We start from the raw sequence: 17,304 nt of genomic DNA on the forward strand, positions 1-17,304 counted from the left end.
TAGAGATAGAACTTGGTGAGGTAGAAATAAACTAAATTCCATTGATAGAAAGAAAGTTGGAGATCGATTATTATAGTCCATATCATTTGGAACGAAGGGGCAGAAATAAGTGTTTAGGATGGTAGATGTTAGTGCAAGCAAGAACCCAAAGGGAACGAATACCAAAACATGATGACTAAGGCCACCTTTTTCTCAAAAGTGAGGTGAATAAGTGATACCAATATCAGTACAGTGAACATGATACAGTTAAAGGACAAACTGAAAGAAGAACAATCCCCCATGGCAAGGAAGATCTACAAGAGCGAAATTGTACATGCGGCGGCTTTCCCTCCTAGCTTGCCTTGTCCAGAATCGGTAATGGAGTGTGCATCCCGATTTGATATTGTTACCAAGTCCATCATTTTTGATGAAGGGAAGAGCGTGTTAGCCAACATCGGCAGACAAGTGGTCGAAGAAGCATTTAATATCCCCCAGTACAAAGGCATGACAGTAGTAATGATGGATCAAGCGGCCAAGTCATTTCAGGATAATCAAGAGGTTTTCTTCATTCACCTAAAGCAAAATTGGTTGCACGAAGGCAAAAAGGGAGTTGCCAGATCATCAAGGCTCACCATGTCAAATTTCAAATCAGAGTATGGCAATCTTATTGTACTTCTCAGCCGAATCATGGGCTTAGCTCAAGGTATGCAATTCAAGAATTGGATGTATCATTTTATTGATGGAATTGAAAATGGAAAAAGAAGATTTGATTGGACTAGGATCATAAGCGAAAATTTAAAATTGCAACTTAGGAATGTGCAAAATCAAAAGCAATTCTATATGGGGTCCTATCTTTTTTATCCGATTGCGAGATTGTATGAAAATCCTGAACTTAAGGCCTTAGGAGTAACTGGCAATGGGTCGGGGCAATGTTTGGTGCATGAGTGTTATCCACAGCTTCATTTGCACAACACCAAGGATTATAAAATGTTTTTTGACGCCTTTGCCATGAAAACAGTAAGGATATTACAAGGGACACCTGCTAAGAGGCTCTCATTGAAAGCAGAAGCAAAAGTTAAGTATGGGAGTTGGTTCGTCCAATTTCCGCAATTCACTTATATTAGAGTGGCAGGAAGCGCAGTTTGTCCCAAGAGACTTCTAAGGTACCCACCCGACAAGGTAGTTTTGATGGAGTTGGCTAAGTAACTTGACCATTATGGCAAAATGATGAAACTTAAAGGTGAGAAAAGGATTACCTTCTCATTTGGAATTGGCAATGATAGTTGCCCCAGTCCTATCTCCTTTCCAGCTGCAAAGAAAGAATTAGAATGGTATCATCTAGGTTGGTATAGAGCAAGGCAAGGATTCAATCCTAATGGTCTTATCAAGGCATCTCACGAAAATACATTTAAACATGTTCCTGATATAGAAGATTTTTGGGCCAATGCCCAAGATAACTTTCATGTGAGAAAGCTAGCTTTCTCAAGATTGCCAGTGAACATGATGAGGGCAATCAAATGGCGAGGCCTTGATATTTCCAATCAACTAGAAGATCATGAAAATGTGCTAAGAGAAGACTATGATACAGTGGATGGAACGGAGTTGAATCCAGTGGATTGGGTTGATCATCAAAATCCTTCCTTGGAGGCAGTTACAAGAATAGTTGATCTGTACATCAAGTCGTGGTACAATGAGAAGTTAAGGAAATTACAAAGCTAGAGGGTAAACCTTACTTATGAGAAGATGAAAGCAAAGGAAGGTCCAACAAAATCAGTCAGACAGTAAGGTGAGGGCAGCAGCCAACAGCAAAGAACAGTTAAGAGCAAGAAGAGAGGTTTAGAGACTGAGAAGAGTAAAGAACATCAAGAACCTCTAGCAAAGAAACGAAATGCAGCACCATCAAGTGAGAGCATAATTGAGGCTAGAAGCCAAGAGGATAATACAAGTGGACAAGGGGTCGAGGTAGAGGTGAGCTCTAATTCAAAATCAAGTGGTTACAATGATAGCACCGAGTACTCTCCTCTCTTGGAGAACCAACATGGAGAGGATGTGACAGTCACTAGTGAAGAAGAGGATAGGCCAATTGATATTGAGGAAATAAGCCAAGCACCCAAGGCCGTTGCCGATGCTTTGCTAATTAAACCAAATCCAGATTTGGGGAGATGCATTGCACCACTATGGTTAAGGCAAATGCTTATGCCGAGAGGCGAGGTAGTGACTACCCGAACAGTTGAAGATATTCAAGGATTAATGAAAAAGGGTGATAGTGAGAACCAAAAACAAATTGCAAAAATAGTAGCAAAGGTAATCAAGAGCGACAATGATGGTCACCAAAAAGTTCAAATTGCTATACCTACGGTTAGCAAGGCATTGGATGAGATTGTAGCTTAGGAATATGAGATAGTAGAGCATAACTTGGGAAGAATCACGGATGACATTGAATGTGAGGAGATCCAAGAAGGCATAGTTTCAATTAGATAAAGGTTGAGGAAGGCAAACGAAAGGATTGTAAAGTTGGAGACCGAAAATAGGTATTGGAAAGATTGCCAGCGTATCCAACAATTGCATCAGGCAACACTTCCACAAGACAACGGGAGCAACACAGAAAAGATATCAGCTCAGCTGTGTTAAGTCAAGGATTGGATCCATGATACAATCCAAGATGGGCAAAATTTCTTGCCTTCCTTTGTCTCGACATTCAGGTCATTAGTAGTTATTAGAGACAAATTCAGAACATTTGAAGGTGAATGGAAGGATTTCCTTCCAATCAAGGACTTAGCCATGCCCAAGCTATAGGCATTCATTGAGCTACCAGAGAAATATTTGGAAAGAGCCAAGTTGATAGATGGAGGAGGATTGAGTACGATGGAGTCTTGGCTTATTGCATTGACTATCAGATTGAGAATACTTGAACAGGTACAAAACGAGATTACACAGCACAGCCCAAGCGTTGACACTTCCATTTCAACCATGATGAGCAATGTTGGGGTTGCGCTTGATTTTGAAGATATCAAAGCAGAGAATGTAAATGAGATAGAATTTGGATCAAGATTGGATGAGTTGGGGAAGGTTGCCATCAGGAAAAAACATTTGGGCACCATTGCCTCCCTCAATGCATTTATCAGATACGCGAAAGAATACGAGAAGGATTATGAGAAAACACTATAAGCAGCAAGCAACATGATGAATTTAGCTAAGCTAAAGATGAAACATACACCTTGCCCTCGCATGAAGGAAGTCAACGACATGCTAGCCAAGTTCATTACTCTAGCTAAAAAGATGAAAGAAAGGGGTAGAACTATATTAGAAGATCATTTGATGTAAGACCAAGTGGCAAATTCTCCTTCTTGGGTAGGATAGGTGTCTAATTCTAATTAGCTAGCATTTTGGTGTCTTCTTATTGGTTACCACTTCTCTTTTTTGTTCATTGGTCCATTGATGAGGTGGCGTCTTCTCATTGGCCAATGGGGTGGCAACCCTAATTAGGGTTTCTAGGATCCATCTGGATCGTTGGTTTTGCCTCTTAATCTCTACCGTTGGTTGTAATCTTGGGCCTCTATATAAGGCCATTTGCTCTCATTTGTAAAGGGTCGAAGAAAATTATTGCTTAAGATAATACCGAAATTGCCTCTCTTTATCATTGTTGTGACTTGCATGGTGATTAAGAACATTTGGTGTTATTGCATGGTTTCTACTTCCAATAGTTAGAATTAGATTTCCTTTGAAGTTGTTAAAGTAGAATTTATTTCAAGAAGTTGTTAAGTAAAAGTAAGAGTAGATGGATAGTTGCATGGTGATATTAGTGGATGTTTGAGAGGAATCTATAACTAGGCCACTAGCATCCTAGCAACTTGTTAGGAAGCCTTGCGTGGTAAACTAGTCTTTTCCCTTGAGTCATTGCATCTATGAAAGTAGAGCCGCTAGTTAGCTTTCAACAGATTCGATCCTCGTCCATTTGCTAATCTTTCCATTCATAGGAGCAAGAGTAAATAGCAAGTAGTTGAGTAGTCGAATTTCATTCCAAGAAAGTTGGAAGGTAAAAGTCATTAGAGCATTATTGCCTCCACCATCAACATCATTCTGGCACTCGTACCGAATCATCCCCATCATCCCAAAGTTCAAGTTATCCTTGAATGAACAACGTAAGGCCGCCTACGTGATTACCAACAAATCACATCAATAACTAAATTAGTATCCACAAGTGTAAGGAACATTGGAGTTTTTTCTCATGTCTTCATGAGTATTAACTTTTCAAGAGAGGAGTTGAGTGTTTGAGATCCCATATCAAGTGTTCAACTACTATATGTTATGTAGTGGTACAAAACTAACATCAACACATAGTTCTTGTGCCTTGAATTTTTTGGCATCTTTACAATTAAGGATTTGATTTTATAGAATAAATGAGCTAGGTTTCATTTAGCAACAAGTTAGCATCGTTAAATTTGCAGTTTCTGAACAAATGTATTTCATGAAATGCAAGTATTGGGCAAAGCGTGGTCTTGATTGAAAAACATGCTTCAATTAGTGACCATAGCAAGTTTACTGGAGAAAATTAGTTGTTTTTGGTATTTCAATTAGCTTCATTTTTTGCATTGTAGAAACAAAATAGCAGTTTACATAGGATGGGAAACTGTGTTTCACCTCACCAAGGGAAGCTAAAAATAAAGGATAAAAATCAGTCTTCAAAATCAAGAAAAGGGCGAGGAAAAACAGTTTCTCCCATTCAAGGTGCCCCTCATAGCATAGTCTTAAAAAACTATGATATATCGCTAATATCGCAAGATATTGTCAACAAAACTGCCAGCCAATATAATCACCAAATGAATCGCCAACGATATTTTGAAAAAATTGCACCGCATTTGGGATGAAAAAATCGCAGTTTTTACAATTCTTGGGTCAAAAAACCGCTGATTCAGTCAACTTGAAAAACAATAAAGTTTTCTAAATAAACGTTTAGAGTTTTTTTCATTTTCGGGCAGGCTGCAACGACTAAAAAAAGGGTTGCAATGGTTGTTGAGAAAAGTTGTGATTATTGAGGACTATTAACGCACACAAATTCAGACTGCTGAGAAAATGTAGAAGCACAGATTCAGACACAGAAACTATTTCGACGATATGCCTCAAAGATGCCATCACATGGAGTTTTGATTGTAGGATACACACGTAATGGTTTTGCTCTTCAACAAGTTATAGAAAACATTTTTGGAAACTTAATGTAAACTTGTCTAAGTATGCCAAATTTCATTCCCAATGAATGACTTGGAAAGTCAACGCATAGTAGTCAAATCTCCTCATACACATCACTATTATGCTCCTATATACACATCAACATCACTGTATATTTTTATAGTGCTATAAGTTGTAAATTTATATAACTATAAATTATGAATTGATGATCGTGAGTTTATAGATAAATTTATAATATAAAAAATTTAATTTATTTGAACTGATTTTGCAAATTTATAATATTGTATAATACAGATTTATAAGACTATATATTAATACTAAAGTAGTATAATATTGTATATTAATAAATTCACTATAGAGAGTTATAAATTAATAACTGTATATCTCATAAATTATAACACTGTAAATTTATTCTTAATGCTAATATGCATATGCATTGTTTTTTTACAGCATTTATAAGTTTTTAGTGTTTATAAATTATCAATTCATTATAGAGAACAAATACGTTTATTTATAGCCTTCATAATTATTTATTAATATATATTTATAAAAATTATATATTTCCAAATATTCGATAAAAATGCCAATTTATCTTCGATTTTTTCTCCCAGTTTTTAGCAATTCCAAGTTTTCCAAAAATTTTGAGCTAGCCCAGATATTGCCGAAACTGAGTTTTTCAACTATGCTCATAGCACCATAAGCAAAGAACAAATCAATGGATTCAGGTATTCTTCAGCAGAAACCACCATAATTAATCTTGTGCACTTGGGTTCAGAAATGTCTACGAGTACAAATGGTAATCCTGAATTTGCAAGTGTCAATTCCAATGTTACTGAGATCCAAAGGGCTCATACAAAATCAGAATCTTACGGTACTCCACATGTTTCCTTCATTCTCTTCTGAAATTTGTAAATTGTGCTTATTTTGAAATTTCCTATATTATGGCATTTGTATCTTCTGATTGACATGGATAATTATTTATGAGATGGAGATATATTAATTTGCGTTTCACTTATAATTTATTAGATAATTGAAAATTGTATTTTGATCTTAATGTTATGTCTGCCTGAACTCAGATATAGTTTTAATTGCCAATGAGCTATGTTAGGGTTTAACCCTTAGTCATTTAGTATTTTAGATGTTGCATTTCAATAAGTCTGACATGAGCTCCCCATTATGACTATTCAGCCCTTAAGAAGCACATGTTGAACAGAAGATCAATTGATCAATCATTAAACTTGAAAGAAACCACCCCCTTTCAGAGTTTCTACTGCCTTTTTTTCCTCTTACAGAAAAAAAACAATTCCTAGGATTCTGATATTCCATTTTCAATATTTAAAATTATTTTCAAGTTCAAGAAATATGTAATACAATATAAAAGTAACAGTAGCTCAAGCTACCATCAAAGAATTTTGATATGGCATTACATCATGATTTGGGAACCAGATTTTCACTAGTAAATGATTAAAAATGTCAACCGTCTATATCTCATCACACCTTGGACATTCTGCAATTTCTACAGTACAGATTTCAACAGTATTCTACTTATAAGGTAGTTTGTTCCTAACAGATAAACAAACCATTCAGCCATGGTGCAAATCATTTGTCTTTCTCGAGGGTCAAAGCAGAGAACAAGCTGAAATTCAATCTATATTTATATTATCAATAACTTCCATTGGCACCAAAGAAACCCAATAATACTTAATGTAAGTGGAACATTAGTTTCACCATTCAGTTACTTTCTGGATCTTATTGGACCTCTTGTATCACTGATTATGAATATAAGTGCATTAAGTTAAGGCAGACTTTCTGAATGCTACATTTTGTCCTGCCCTTAACAACAGAATCTGCAATTTATGATAGGGAGTAAATCAATCTTGATACCAGTCAGCTTCACCCTAGCTTTGCATTTTCATATGCTTGAAATGTATGTATAATGAACTTTATCCTCAGCCCAGTACTAAATCCTAAGCTTTAAAAGTAGTCCTTATCCTCACTATTGAAGGTCGTATAACCTGTTTATAAATTATCCATGACCCCAGCATCTTGGAGTGTGAGAAGGCCATCTTCATCCAGTAATTTCTAATGTAATCTAATGAGTTTGAAGATCTTGCAGTTTTTGTATATCATCCTATCCAGTAATTTTTCAATCCCGTTGTCTTAACTAAAATGGCCTCCAACTCTTCCTCAAGGCTCAAATATTTACTGTTATTATCTTACAGACCTTACCGTGGCTTTCTCAGCACTTGTATAAATGTTCTACAAAAACTAGAAACTGTCAAATTTTATCCAGATTCATATCCTACTAATCATTATCTGCATATGTGTAAACTTTATCTTCGCATAGTTATACTTAGGTGGTGGGTGTCATGTGCCTATTCACAATTAGGGTTTTAAAGTTCAAACCTATGCTTAGAAGCAAATCATGGCACTGGTTGGATTCCATTATTTGCTGCCACAGTTGCACAGGTACTTGTACCCATACTTCTGGGACACATACCAGGCATTGGTACACATACACAGGTATTTGTACACATACACAAGTAACTGATACTTAGTGGGCACTCAGTGGAGAGCATCATTACCAAGGATCTTGATTAAGATTTCTGATTTTTGTTTCAGTTTTTTATTTGCATATCAGCTTGTTGTTTATCAAGCTTTATTCAGTAGGTAATCAATTTGAAACTTTGATACAATATTGATTAGCAGTCAACTTTATCACTGTTCAAGTCAGAAGTTTATCATTTGCAATATGTCATTGTTATATGATTACCCAAGTACCTGAAGCACCCCCATTCCCATGCAACCTTGTTTGCTGTATATTCCCTTGCATCCCTTTTAAAATTTGAAGTACTTCAAATCATCCTATCATTCTTCCAGATACAATTTTGTGTAAATAAATGTTACTTAAGAAAAAGACATACAATACAAATAGAATATAAAAATACAAAAGTTAAAAATAAACAAAATAATCAGTGAACATGAGGGCTTTATACTTTATTAGAGTGTAAGAGCTTCTGAAATAAATTGTGTATCATTCTTTTACATTAATATTTTAGATCACACTTTGTAATCCTTCATCAAGATGAAAACAAATCATAATAGGATCCTCAACCTCATCTTTCACCCTTAGTTTCCATGGCATGTCTGGCCTTTTCCAACCCTCATCATTCTTCACAGATTTTTGCATTGTCTCTAGCATCTCTTGGCTCTCTATTTGTGATATTTTGGTAATACTATTATCATTTTCTTTTGTCCTAATGATGGAGCATGTGTTGTGATCCAAAATGTTAATGTAATGAAACATATACAGTCTTCCCCAGAAGCTCTTGCTATCAACAAAATAATGACAAGAGCATTTGTCCTTATAGATAGGATGTGCCATGCAACCAATAATTGTACCATATGAGGATGGAAAATCGGAGTTTATTATGGATTAGTCTTAGGGAACTTGCACTTGCTTTATCTTCTCTTTTCTTCTATATAAGGCACACAAGCCTTCCAAAATCACAAATTGACTTATATTGCTCCTGATGGATACAGAGGAAAATGGAAAGAAGTCATATGGAATTTCTCCCTAGGCTTGTAAATATAACATAACTTATTGACTTGATCATCAAGAAGGATTTTCCTTCTGATTATACTTTACATATGGACATATCAAACTGATTTTTCCAGATTTCTGAGTATCAGTTGGGTACTCACTGTTCCACAGCAGAAAAATATGTCATGGTATTCTGTAATATTAACCGCTTCCGGTAATACCATCAAGTATACTCTTACAGGATTTCCATGCATCAATATGAACTTATGTTTAGACTTGGATTGGCTACAAAAAACTAAGTTGAATTCTATGTTCAAGTATACCATCAAAATGCAATGAAAATCATTTATCATAAAGAGACTGTATTCTCACTATAAAGTATCTCTAGCCAAGATTAACTAAATCGAAACCTTGAAAGTAATAGCATGATAACGGAAATGTAATACATCCACAACATGCATAAAAAGTGCTATCACAATATTTGTTTCCTCAACATTTTGAGTTTTGTGATCTGTAGTTTTACTATTCATTTCCATACAAAACTTCTCAACTTTGGTATTTTTTTCTACTTTTCACAATTGTTCAGTATGTCATATTCAATCTCATTCACTCAAAAAAGAAAAGAAAAAAAAAACTAGCTAATTACCTTGCCATAATTGTCATGGAAATTTTAACTCCAAGCTAAAGAAATTGTGGTCAATTGCAATTGCAAGTGCACACATATGTTTGAACTTCATCTCTGTGTTCTATTGAATTCTCCTCTATATGTGCTTCTTGTACATCACAAATGTTTTCTTTCACTACTTTTGTATCATCTGATTCCCTCCTTGACTCTCGCTGTAACCAGAGAGGATTAAAATTTATTAGTGTAGCTAATAAGTATATAATCTAGCGAGTGCAAGACTGTACTATCTATTACTGTTCTTACCTGTTCAATTAAGGTCATAATTCTATCCAATCTGCAATTTATTTGCTTATTACTTTTTGTAGGTTACTCCTACATCCTTTTTGGCAGTTTTAATCATTTTTTTCAAACAACAGGCGTGCCCCAGTTTCTTGCCTCCTTAGGCTCTGCCCATCAAAATCCATGCTAATTAGCCAGGGCAGAATTTCAAGAAAAAAAAAAGTATTCAATTTGGAAGTTTTGTTTCCTAGAGAAACCACTCGTGTCATGATCTTAGTATATTGATATATTGCTTTTAGTTTCCAATTTAGATAATACCCTAATTACATGCAAATGCTCCTTTCAAGATTTTTTTCTTTGTTCTCACTTGCATATGCACAATAATAACAAATTTAGCTAGTTAAGAGTCTCATTACGCTTAGGAAAGGTTAGTAAGAGGGTTCTTAACTTGTTAATACAGATGATATGATCCTATATGTGTTGCATAACCAGATGATAGTGTACAATATTTCTCTAAGACGTAAAGGAGAATTCCTTCTCAAATGCTCATCATAACTTTCCAAGGTAAGAAGAGAATCCCTCATCTCTCCAAACTGATTAGGTGAGAGGACCCAGTACTTGAGCACCCTAATTTCGTGCTTATCAAAATCTACAAGGAAATTTCAAAAAAATCTCAACTTTTTATTGCAGCTTACTTGGCAAGTCATCTGCTTATAACTAAGGTTTAAAGTCCAGATCATCAATTCTGATGCCAAATCAGCATGATTTTTACAAAGTTGTCCAAAAGGGTCCAAATAAAAAGTGTGACCTATGGTTGTGCAAAAAGGGTACCCATACTTGCACAGCTGATGTGGCATCACATCATTGGTTGCTTTGTGCAACTAAGGGTACATTTCATTCAATTATGGGTAGTCATTTTGTACTAACAACTTTAAAGTCACAATTATTGGTGCAATAATGTCAAAAAAATTGGACATTGATATAAGTATGGATATTAAATCATTAAATCAAATGAGCAACTCCTATCACAACTATTAAAAAGCGTTCAAGTACGGGATCATTTCCCCTATGATTGATGACTAAGATTTCAAGCCCATTTCTCACTTGCAACAAACAGCTGATTTATTAGTTCTAGCTTCTTTGCTAAGGTTGTGTGTTTTCTGTATACCAAGGGAGGAGTCTGTGACCTCTCCAGATTGATTATAATACAATACTGCCTGCCAAACTACTTAATTTCCATCAGCGAGGATTGGGAAAATTTAGAAGTCCTCTTAACAAGCAGCATGGCCAAACTGCATGAACACATTTGAAAATACTTTTATATGTTGATAGTTTGTTATTAGAACTCCAAAGTTGCTACCATTCCACAGCATTACCTAAACTTTGTCTTCAAAGATTTTCCCCAACTATTTCTACAGTTCTGCTTCAAAATTACCTGAATACCCGAATTTTAATTCTTGACCCTTGCAGCTGTAAATTAGGTCATTTCTATCAGTCAAAGTTGCATGGACAAGGATACAGATACAGCCATTTTTTAAGATCCCAAATATGGCTTATGTCTGGATACGAAATTCATAAAAAACCATAAAGATGTATTCAATACAAATATATAAGTTATTAGAAGAGATTTCCATTACTTTAAAACATAAGACACATAATTGCTACATATAATTTAAGTTGACTTAACAATTTACAATATGCGATTGTGGTAGAGTTGCATTGGAAGATAGCCTAAGACAATGGGTCACTGTAATATTAAAATATTTCATTTGTCTTCCCCATTTGGTGTCAATTTTGTTTATACCAAAAAAAGTATTAAAAAGAATTGCATGAATGAAGCTTTTTAAAATTAAGTTCAAGCATTTTACATCAAATTTTAGAAAAAACTATATCACATGGTACCTGACCTGGTTGGAAAATCAAGGGTTTTTGGGTAGGTGTGGGTACAGTATCCAATGTGTGTCCATGTCGTATCATACCGGTATCTGATATAGATACGGGGAAATGTGTGCCTATGAAGGGATAGGAGTACATCTGGCTACTTTGCCATCTATAGATTGTCCATGTAACACTATGGGATCTCAATCTTAATGCAATCCATCCTACCACTGATTTCTTTGTTTTCAAGTCTTAGCTTGTGTCCAATGGTAGCATGAGAGAATTTCATGGTTAGTCTCTAGTGCCTTACACCCAAATGGTTGAACCTGAAAATTTGGAAATAAATGATCTTAGCTTTTTTGATGAATATAATTTACAATTCATATTTTCCATTAGCGAACATGACCTTTGTCCCATTCCATATGTATAGCATACACCATTTTTTCCTTTTATCTATACAGATTGAAATAAAAACAGAAAGAATATCCACAATCTGCTAGAGGACCGAGGTTCCGTAAAATCTTAGTTGAGAGGTACATACTTCTGAATTAATATGCATTGCGGTTAAAGATTATCTAACACAAGATAATAGATATATTGACGATCCTTAATGTGTCCCTATCTATGATTTGATTTAATACATGGACATAGGAATATAATATCCGACATAACATAATAGACATATTGCTGATTCTTAATATGCTACTATCTATGATTTGATTTAATATATGGCCATAGGAAATATGTAATTAGGATATGCTCATATTTATGCTTTCTGACTGCTGTAACCAGCCATGGTAAAGAACTAGGGAAATACAAGCAGGGGAACACAGATGGGATCATCTTTTAGGCACACCACCTCACGGCATAACACCATGGAGTCCCGTGGAGCCAAAAGGGTGCAAAGGGTACTGCCTTTGGGCTTTAAAAAGGATGGACATCCAAGGCACTTCTGGTGAACCCATTGTGAATGCTCCTCGTGCTCTCATCATGGAAAGCAAATATATTAAGAATGTTCAATCATAGGAAGTGGGATAGAAGCGGCAAGATTGAGAGGAACGGTTTTTCGACACCAGCTCATTAGGATGGCATGCGCCATATGAGACCAAGAGGGATGGTATATTAGCCCTTTGGCCTAGGGAAGTGGATCTCTAGGGCACCCTGTTGAGTCACCATTTCTAAGCACTTATATGGTTGAGACCTAAGTTAGCGATTTGTCCCCAGATCAGCTGGATTTGGAAGCAGATACATGCAGATTCAGGATGCATCTGGATTCCTTGCGGCTGCTGGCCGGAAGCCAGCCACAAGCCTCCGAATGCGCCTGAAAGCCTCATCCCCAAATCAGCTGGATTCAGAAGTGGATACAAGCGGATTTTGGATGCGTTTGGATTCCCTACGGGTGCTGGCCAGAAGCCAGCCACAGGCCTCCGGATGCCCGCAGGGAATCTAGATGCATCCAGAGGAATCCAAACCAATTGAATTGCTTATGAGTACTCATGGAGGCACAAATCTAGACAGCCTTTTAAAAGATTTCTGAATGGGAGCTGATCCTAACACTAATTGGTCTGCTTCACTTGGCTTTGCTTTGATTTGTGATGACATCTCACTAGCTAACCAATAATCATCATATCCTGACAAAGATTTGTAAGCTCCAGAATCAGAAGATCCTTGTAATGCTTGTGCATGGTAATTATGAAAATAAGCTGGTGATAAAATGCATGGGACCACATCTTCTAGAATACAGTATGTCCTCAACCGCTGTTGCCATCCTTTCTTATACATAACTGAAACAAATAATTAAACTCTGTTCAACTCAATTTCTAAGCATTCAACTACAGAAAGTTTATATGAAAGAAAAATCATAGAGCTTAAATAAGAAGTAAAAAGGTGACTAATATCCCCATGTAAATGATACGGTAGTAACCATCAAAGAAGTGCTATAATTTCTTATGCAGACAAAAAATTAAAAAAATCACAGAGACTGAAGCAAAGGATATTATCCACTTGTCTGATAGTGAATTGAAATACAAGGGAGTAAGATGGCTTAGAATCCATGGGCAATCTACTACAAGAATCGAACAAGAAAAAAAATATTAAATACAAGGTTGATGATACAATTTATCAGGATGACATACCATATACTGTGGCAAAAGCATAATGTATTTGAATTGAAGGCCATCTTCTTAAATAGTTGACATGAAGATGAGGATGCTTTATATAGTGTAGTTCTTAAGGAAAGGACAAATAATTCAAGCTAAGAAACATTTTGGCCAATTCAAGTTGCAGACATGATTTTGAGATTCAAATGATTTGTGATATTGCTATCAAGATTTAACTGTGTAATTTTGAGTCAAACTCATTGACCCATATTTCATGAGTAGTGATTCAACATGAATCCATCTCTCATGAGAATAAATAGAACACTTAGCACTCATTGGATCTAGGTGATGCTCACAGGAGTGCTAAGTGTTCCATTTATTCTCATGAGAGATGGATTCATGTTGAATCACTACTCATGAAATATGGGTCAATGAGTTTGACTCAAAATTACACAATTAAATCCTGATGGCAATATCACAATTTGACTTGCTATGGAAATCATCTCCTACTTATCATTCAAATGATTTGTTTTGTATATTTCTTGCATTTCTTTGCATATATATATATATATATACACGCGCGCGCTTCCTCCCCCATCCGCATCCACAAAAAGAAAAAATCCCTGCATCTTGTATCCACTTCCGAATCTGCATCCGAATCAATAACTTAGGTTGAGACTACTTAAACTGATTTAAGCAATCTTATAATTAGATCTACACTCCTAATACAAGCTTATTTCTAATTGAAGAACTCTATTTTATGAATTATAATTATAAATGATTCCTAACGTGTTTGCAGGGTCTCAATCATCATGAAAAGGTATCCCTAGCCTTACTTTGTTTCACTTAAAAATTGTGACCCAAGGCAAAATTTGGATATTTATAATTTTGGGACATTACAAATTGCCAGTTACAGTTTCAGCACATGGCAATGCCAATAGATAGGAACAAGCACATATGAATCTGCCTAAAGCTCCCAGACTGTCAAATGAGGAATACTACAAACAAGCTTCAAGAGATCATGTCATATAATGAGAACGTACTAAGCATCCATATTCACATAATTTAAAACAAACAAAGAAAAGAAACCCACAGAGATAACACATAAGAAAGCAGTACCTGAAGTGGCAACACCTGCTCCTATTGGTAACATCCATTGGTTTTGAAGTCCCGAGCATAGCCAATCAACTCTTCCAGAGCTGTTGCATATTCTATTGCACAAAAGATAAGGCAGCAGTAGATGTACAAGTGCGCAGCATTTTATCCACCACTCTTTGATATAAGCACCATCCATTAGCCAAGAACATTAGAAACGGGAGGCAGAGCAACCCTAGATTGATCTACAATCGAATAACAAAGGGAGACTGTCATGAAACTTCTGACTAAGAATATCCAATGAAGGGAAAACCGCATGTAGATGATTTTCTATCTCTTGGAGCCTTCTTGCCAATGAAGATTTTCCAAAATGCAGTTCTTTATTCTTTGAAAATTTTACATGATGAAAAAGAGACATCCTTGGCATCACAAAACGAAGCTGATGCAAATTAAGAATCCTTTGGCATCCAAAGAAGACAATTATATATTAATTATTGTTTGTCCACCTTGAAGACCCTCTCAAAATATATTTCTATGTCTTTCAAAGTTTGTGAGCAAAAATGGCTCACCAAACTGCTCCAAACAGATGCAACAGGTGTATACCTCTTCTCTATCATTTTCCATAACACCCACAATGCATCATCCACCTTACCTTCCTCGCAGAGATCTTTTATCAGCACCCTGAATGTCATTTCACTTGGTTTCAACCCATCTTCCAGCATTCTATTAAATGCACTCAATGCTTCAACGATATCACCCTGTCCACAATGCCCGACAATAATATCATCATGAGTGCAACAAAAAGGAGTCAAACCCATCTTCGTCATTTTATTAAACATTCGCACTGCAGTCTTCATTTTGCCTTCTTTGCAGAGCCCATTAATCAGTGGAGCATACGTAGAAACGGTAGGCTTCAAACCCTGTGCCAAGAGTCCCCAATAAAATTCCAAGGCCTTCTGTACATTTCCCTGATTGCAGTAAGCATGAATCAAAGTGCTATAAGTAATCGTATCTCCAGACAAGCCATTTTCAAGCATTGTACTTCTAACACGGAGAGCCTCATCAATCCTTCTCTCCAAACAGAGCGCTCCAATCAACGTATTATAAGCGCATACACCTGGCTTCAAACCCTTATCGGACATTTCCACTAACAGCTCTTTTGCATAACTCACATCCCCATGCTTGCAATAACCATCGATGAGCACGTTGTATGAGACCACATTAGGCATAATCCCATTATTATGCATTTGTCCCCAAAGCTCCTTTGCAAGTTTCAACTCACCTGCCTTCCAAAGTCCATCTATAAGAACAGTGTAAGTAATAACATTAGCCCTATAGCCTCTCTCTTTCAAATCAATAAAAACCCTAACACCCTCCCTCACCCTGCCATGCTTACAAAGCCCGCAAATAACAGCATTATAAGTAGAAATATCTGGCATACAACCTTTGGCAATCATCAAGTGCACAAGCTCAGAAACCCTAGTTAAAAACCCTATCTTACCAAACAGAGCTATAATCCTTTTAAAGGTAACCACATTTGGAACCCACTCATTTTCCAATACCTCTCCTAGCAATTCATAAGCTTCTTTAGCCTTCCCTTCCGTACAAAGAGCCTGGATCAAACAATCAAAAGTACCCACATTCACTGCAACATTGCTTTCGATCATTTCACTGTAAATCCTCCACACCATACCTGTATTACTAACCAGAACTAAATATTCCAGCAATTTATTGCATGTCTCAACCCGAGGACAAAGCCCTAATCCTCTCAATTTATAAAAAGCGGATACTGCTCTTGGAACAAGTTTGTGTGTACAGTTAAGCAAAACAAGTGACTCTAACTCTCTGTATTTTTCGTCGTCGTCAGATCCCAGATTTGTGGAGGTGTACTGCGTTAGGGTTGCCAGAGGCTGGGTTTTCGTCTGCCGATTGACAGAAACTTTCAATGGAGACTGGGGACTTCGTAGGCCAAGGTTCGATCCACCAGAAGTCCATGAATGTGACTTGGCCTCAGCGGAAGCCAGCAAGCGTGTGTACTTGTTCAAACGAGTTAGCTTATTCATGTGCCCTCTTCTGCCTCGGCCAATGCTGAATCAAATGTTATAGGGCGAATGCAGACAACTCCATTCTCGTCTGCTAATGTTTTCAAAGATTAAAAATGAAAGACCGGGAGAGAAAGGTACCTCGTTTAAGCTTTTTGAAATGATCAATTAACTCGTTACACATACTCTACATAAACAGTCTCACAACCGAAAATTTCATCGTAATTTGGAGCCCCTGCCAGTCTCCAGAAAAACAGTATCATATTCGACAGTTTGAAATTACTCTCTATATACGAAGGGTTTGTTCTGTAGATTATACCATTTTATTTTGTATTATTTTATGGGATTTTTTAAATGAAGAAATTTACAAATTTCTTTATGCTCATAAGAGGGTTTTGATTTATGAAAACTTATTTTTAAATGGAGATTCAGCTTCTTCTTTTTTTGTGTAGTCTTTTTGGTTAAGCAGGAAGGACTAAGGGGTATCCATTCCGTTAAATTCGCCTAGGGCACGATCCCACTTGATCTTGGTGGGCTTTTTGTGAGCCTTTCAACTTCACCATAAACCAAGGGCCC

The 17,304-nt window shown here is 36.4% G+C and overlaps 1 protein-coding gene across 5 annotated transcripts in view; it reads right to left on the reverse strand.

The window, feature by feature from the left end:
* Window positions 1–17,009, reverse strand: part of LOC149540075 (uncharacterized) — a 31,788-nt gene extending 14,779 nt beyond the window's left edge. For 2 of the 5 annotated variants that reach the window (XM_089801265.1, XM_089801266.1), the window contains exon 1: window positions 14,711–16,992. In XM_089801265.1, coding sequence (XP_089657391.1) covers window positions 15,178–16,749 — 1,572 coding nt within the window. In that variant the 5' untranslated portion in view covers window positions 16,750–16,992 and the 3' untranslated portion in view covers window positions 14,711–15,177. Of the gene's footprint in view, window positions 1–9,356; window positions 9,548–14,034; window positions 14,240–14,710 lie in introns of those variants that run through there. The other 3 variants (XM_089801264.1, XM_089801262.1, XM_089801263.1) reach the window with 3 other exon arrangements.
* Window positions 17,010–17,304: the final 295 nt, after the last annotated feature.

This window comes from Cupressus sempervirens, chromosome 9 (assembly GCF_028749045.1).
Source record: "Cupressus sempervirens isolate cs-2001-9-10 chromosome 9, ASM2874904v1, whole genome shotgun sequence".
Taxonomy (NCBI): domain Eukaryota; kingdom Viridiplantae; phylum Streptophyta; class Pinopsida; order Cupressales; family Cupressaceae; genus Cupressus; species Cupressus sempervirens.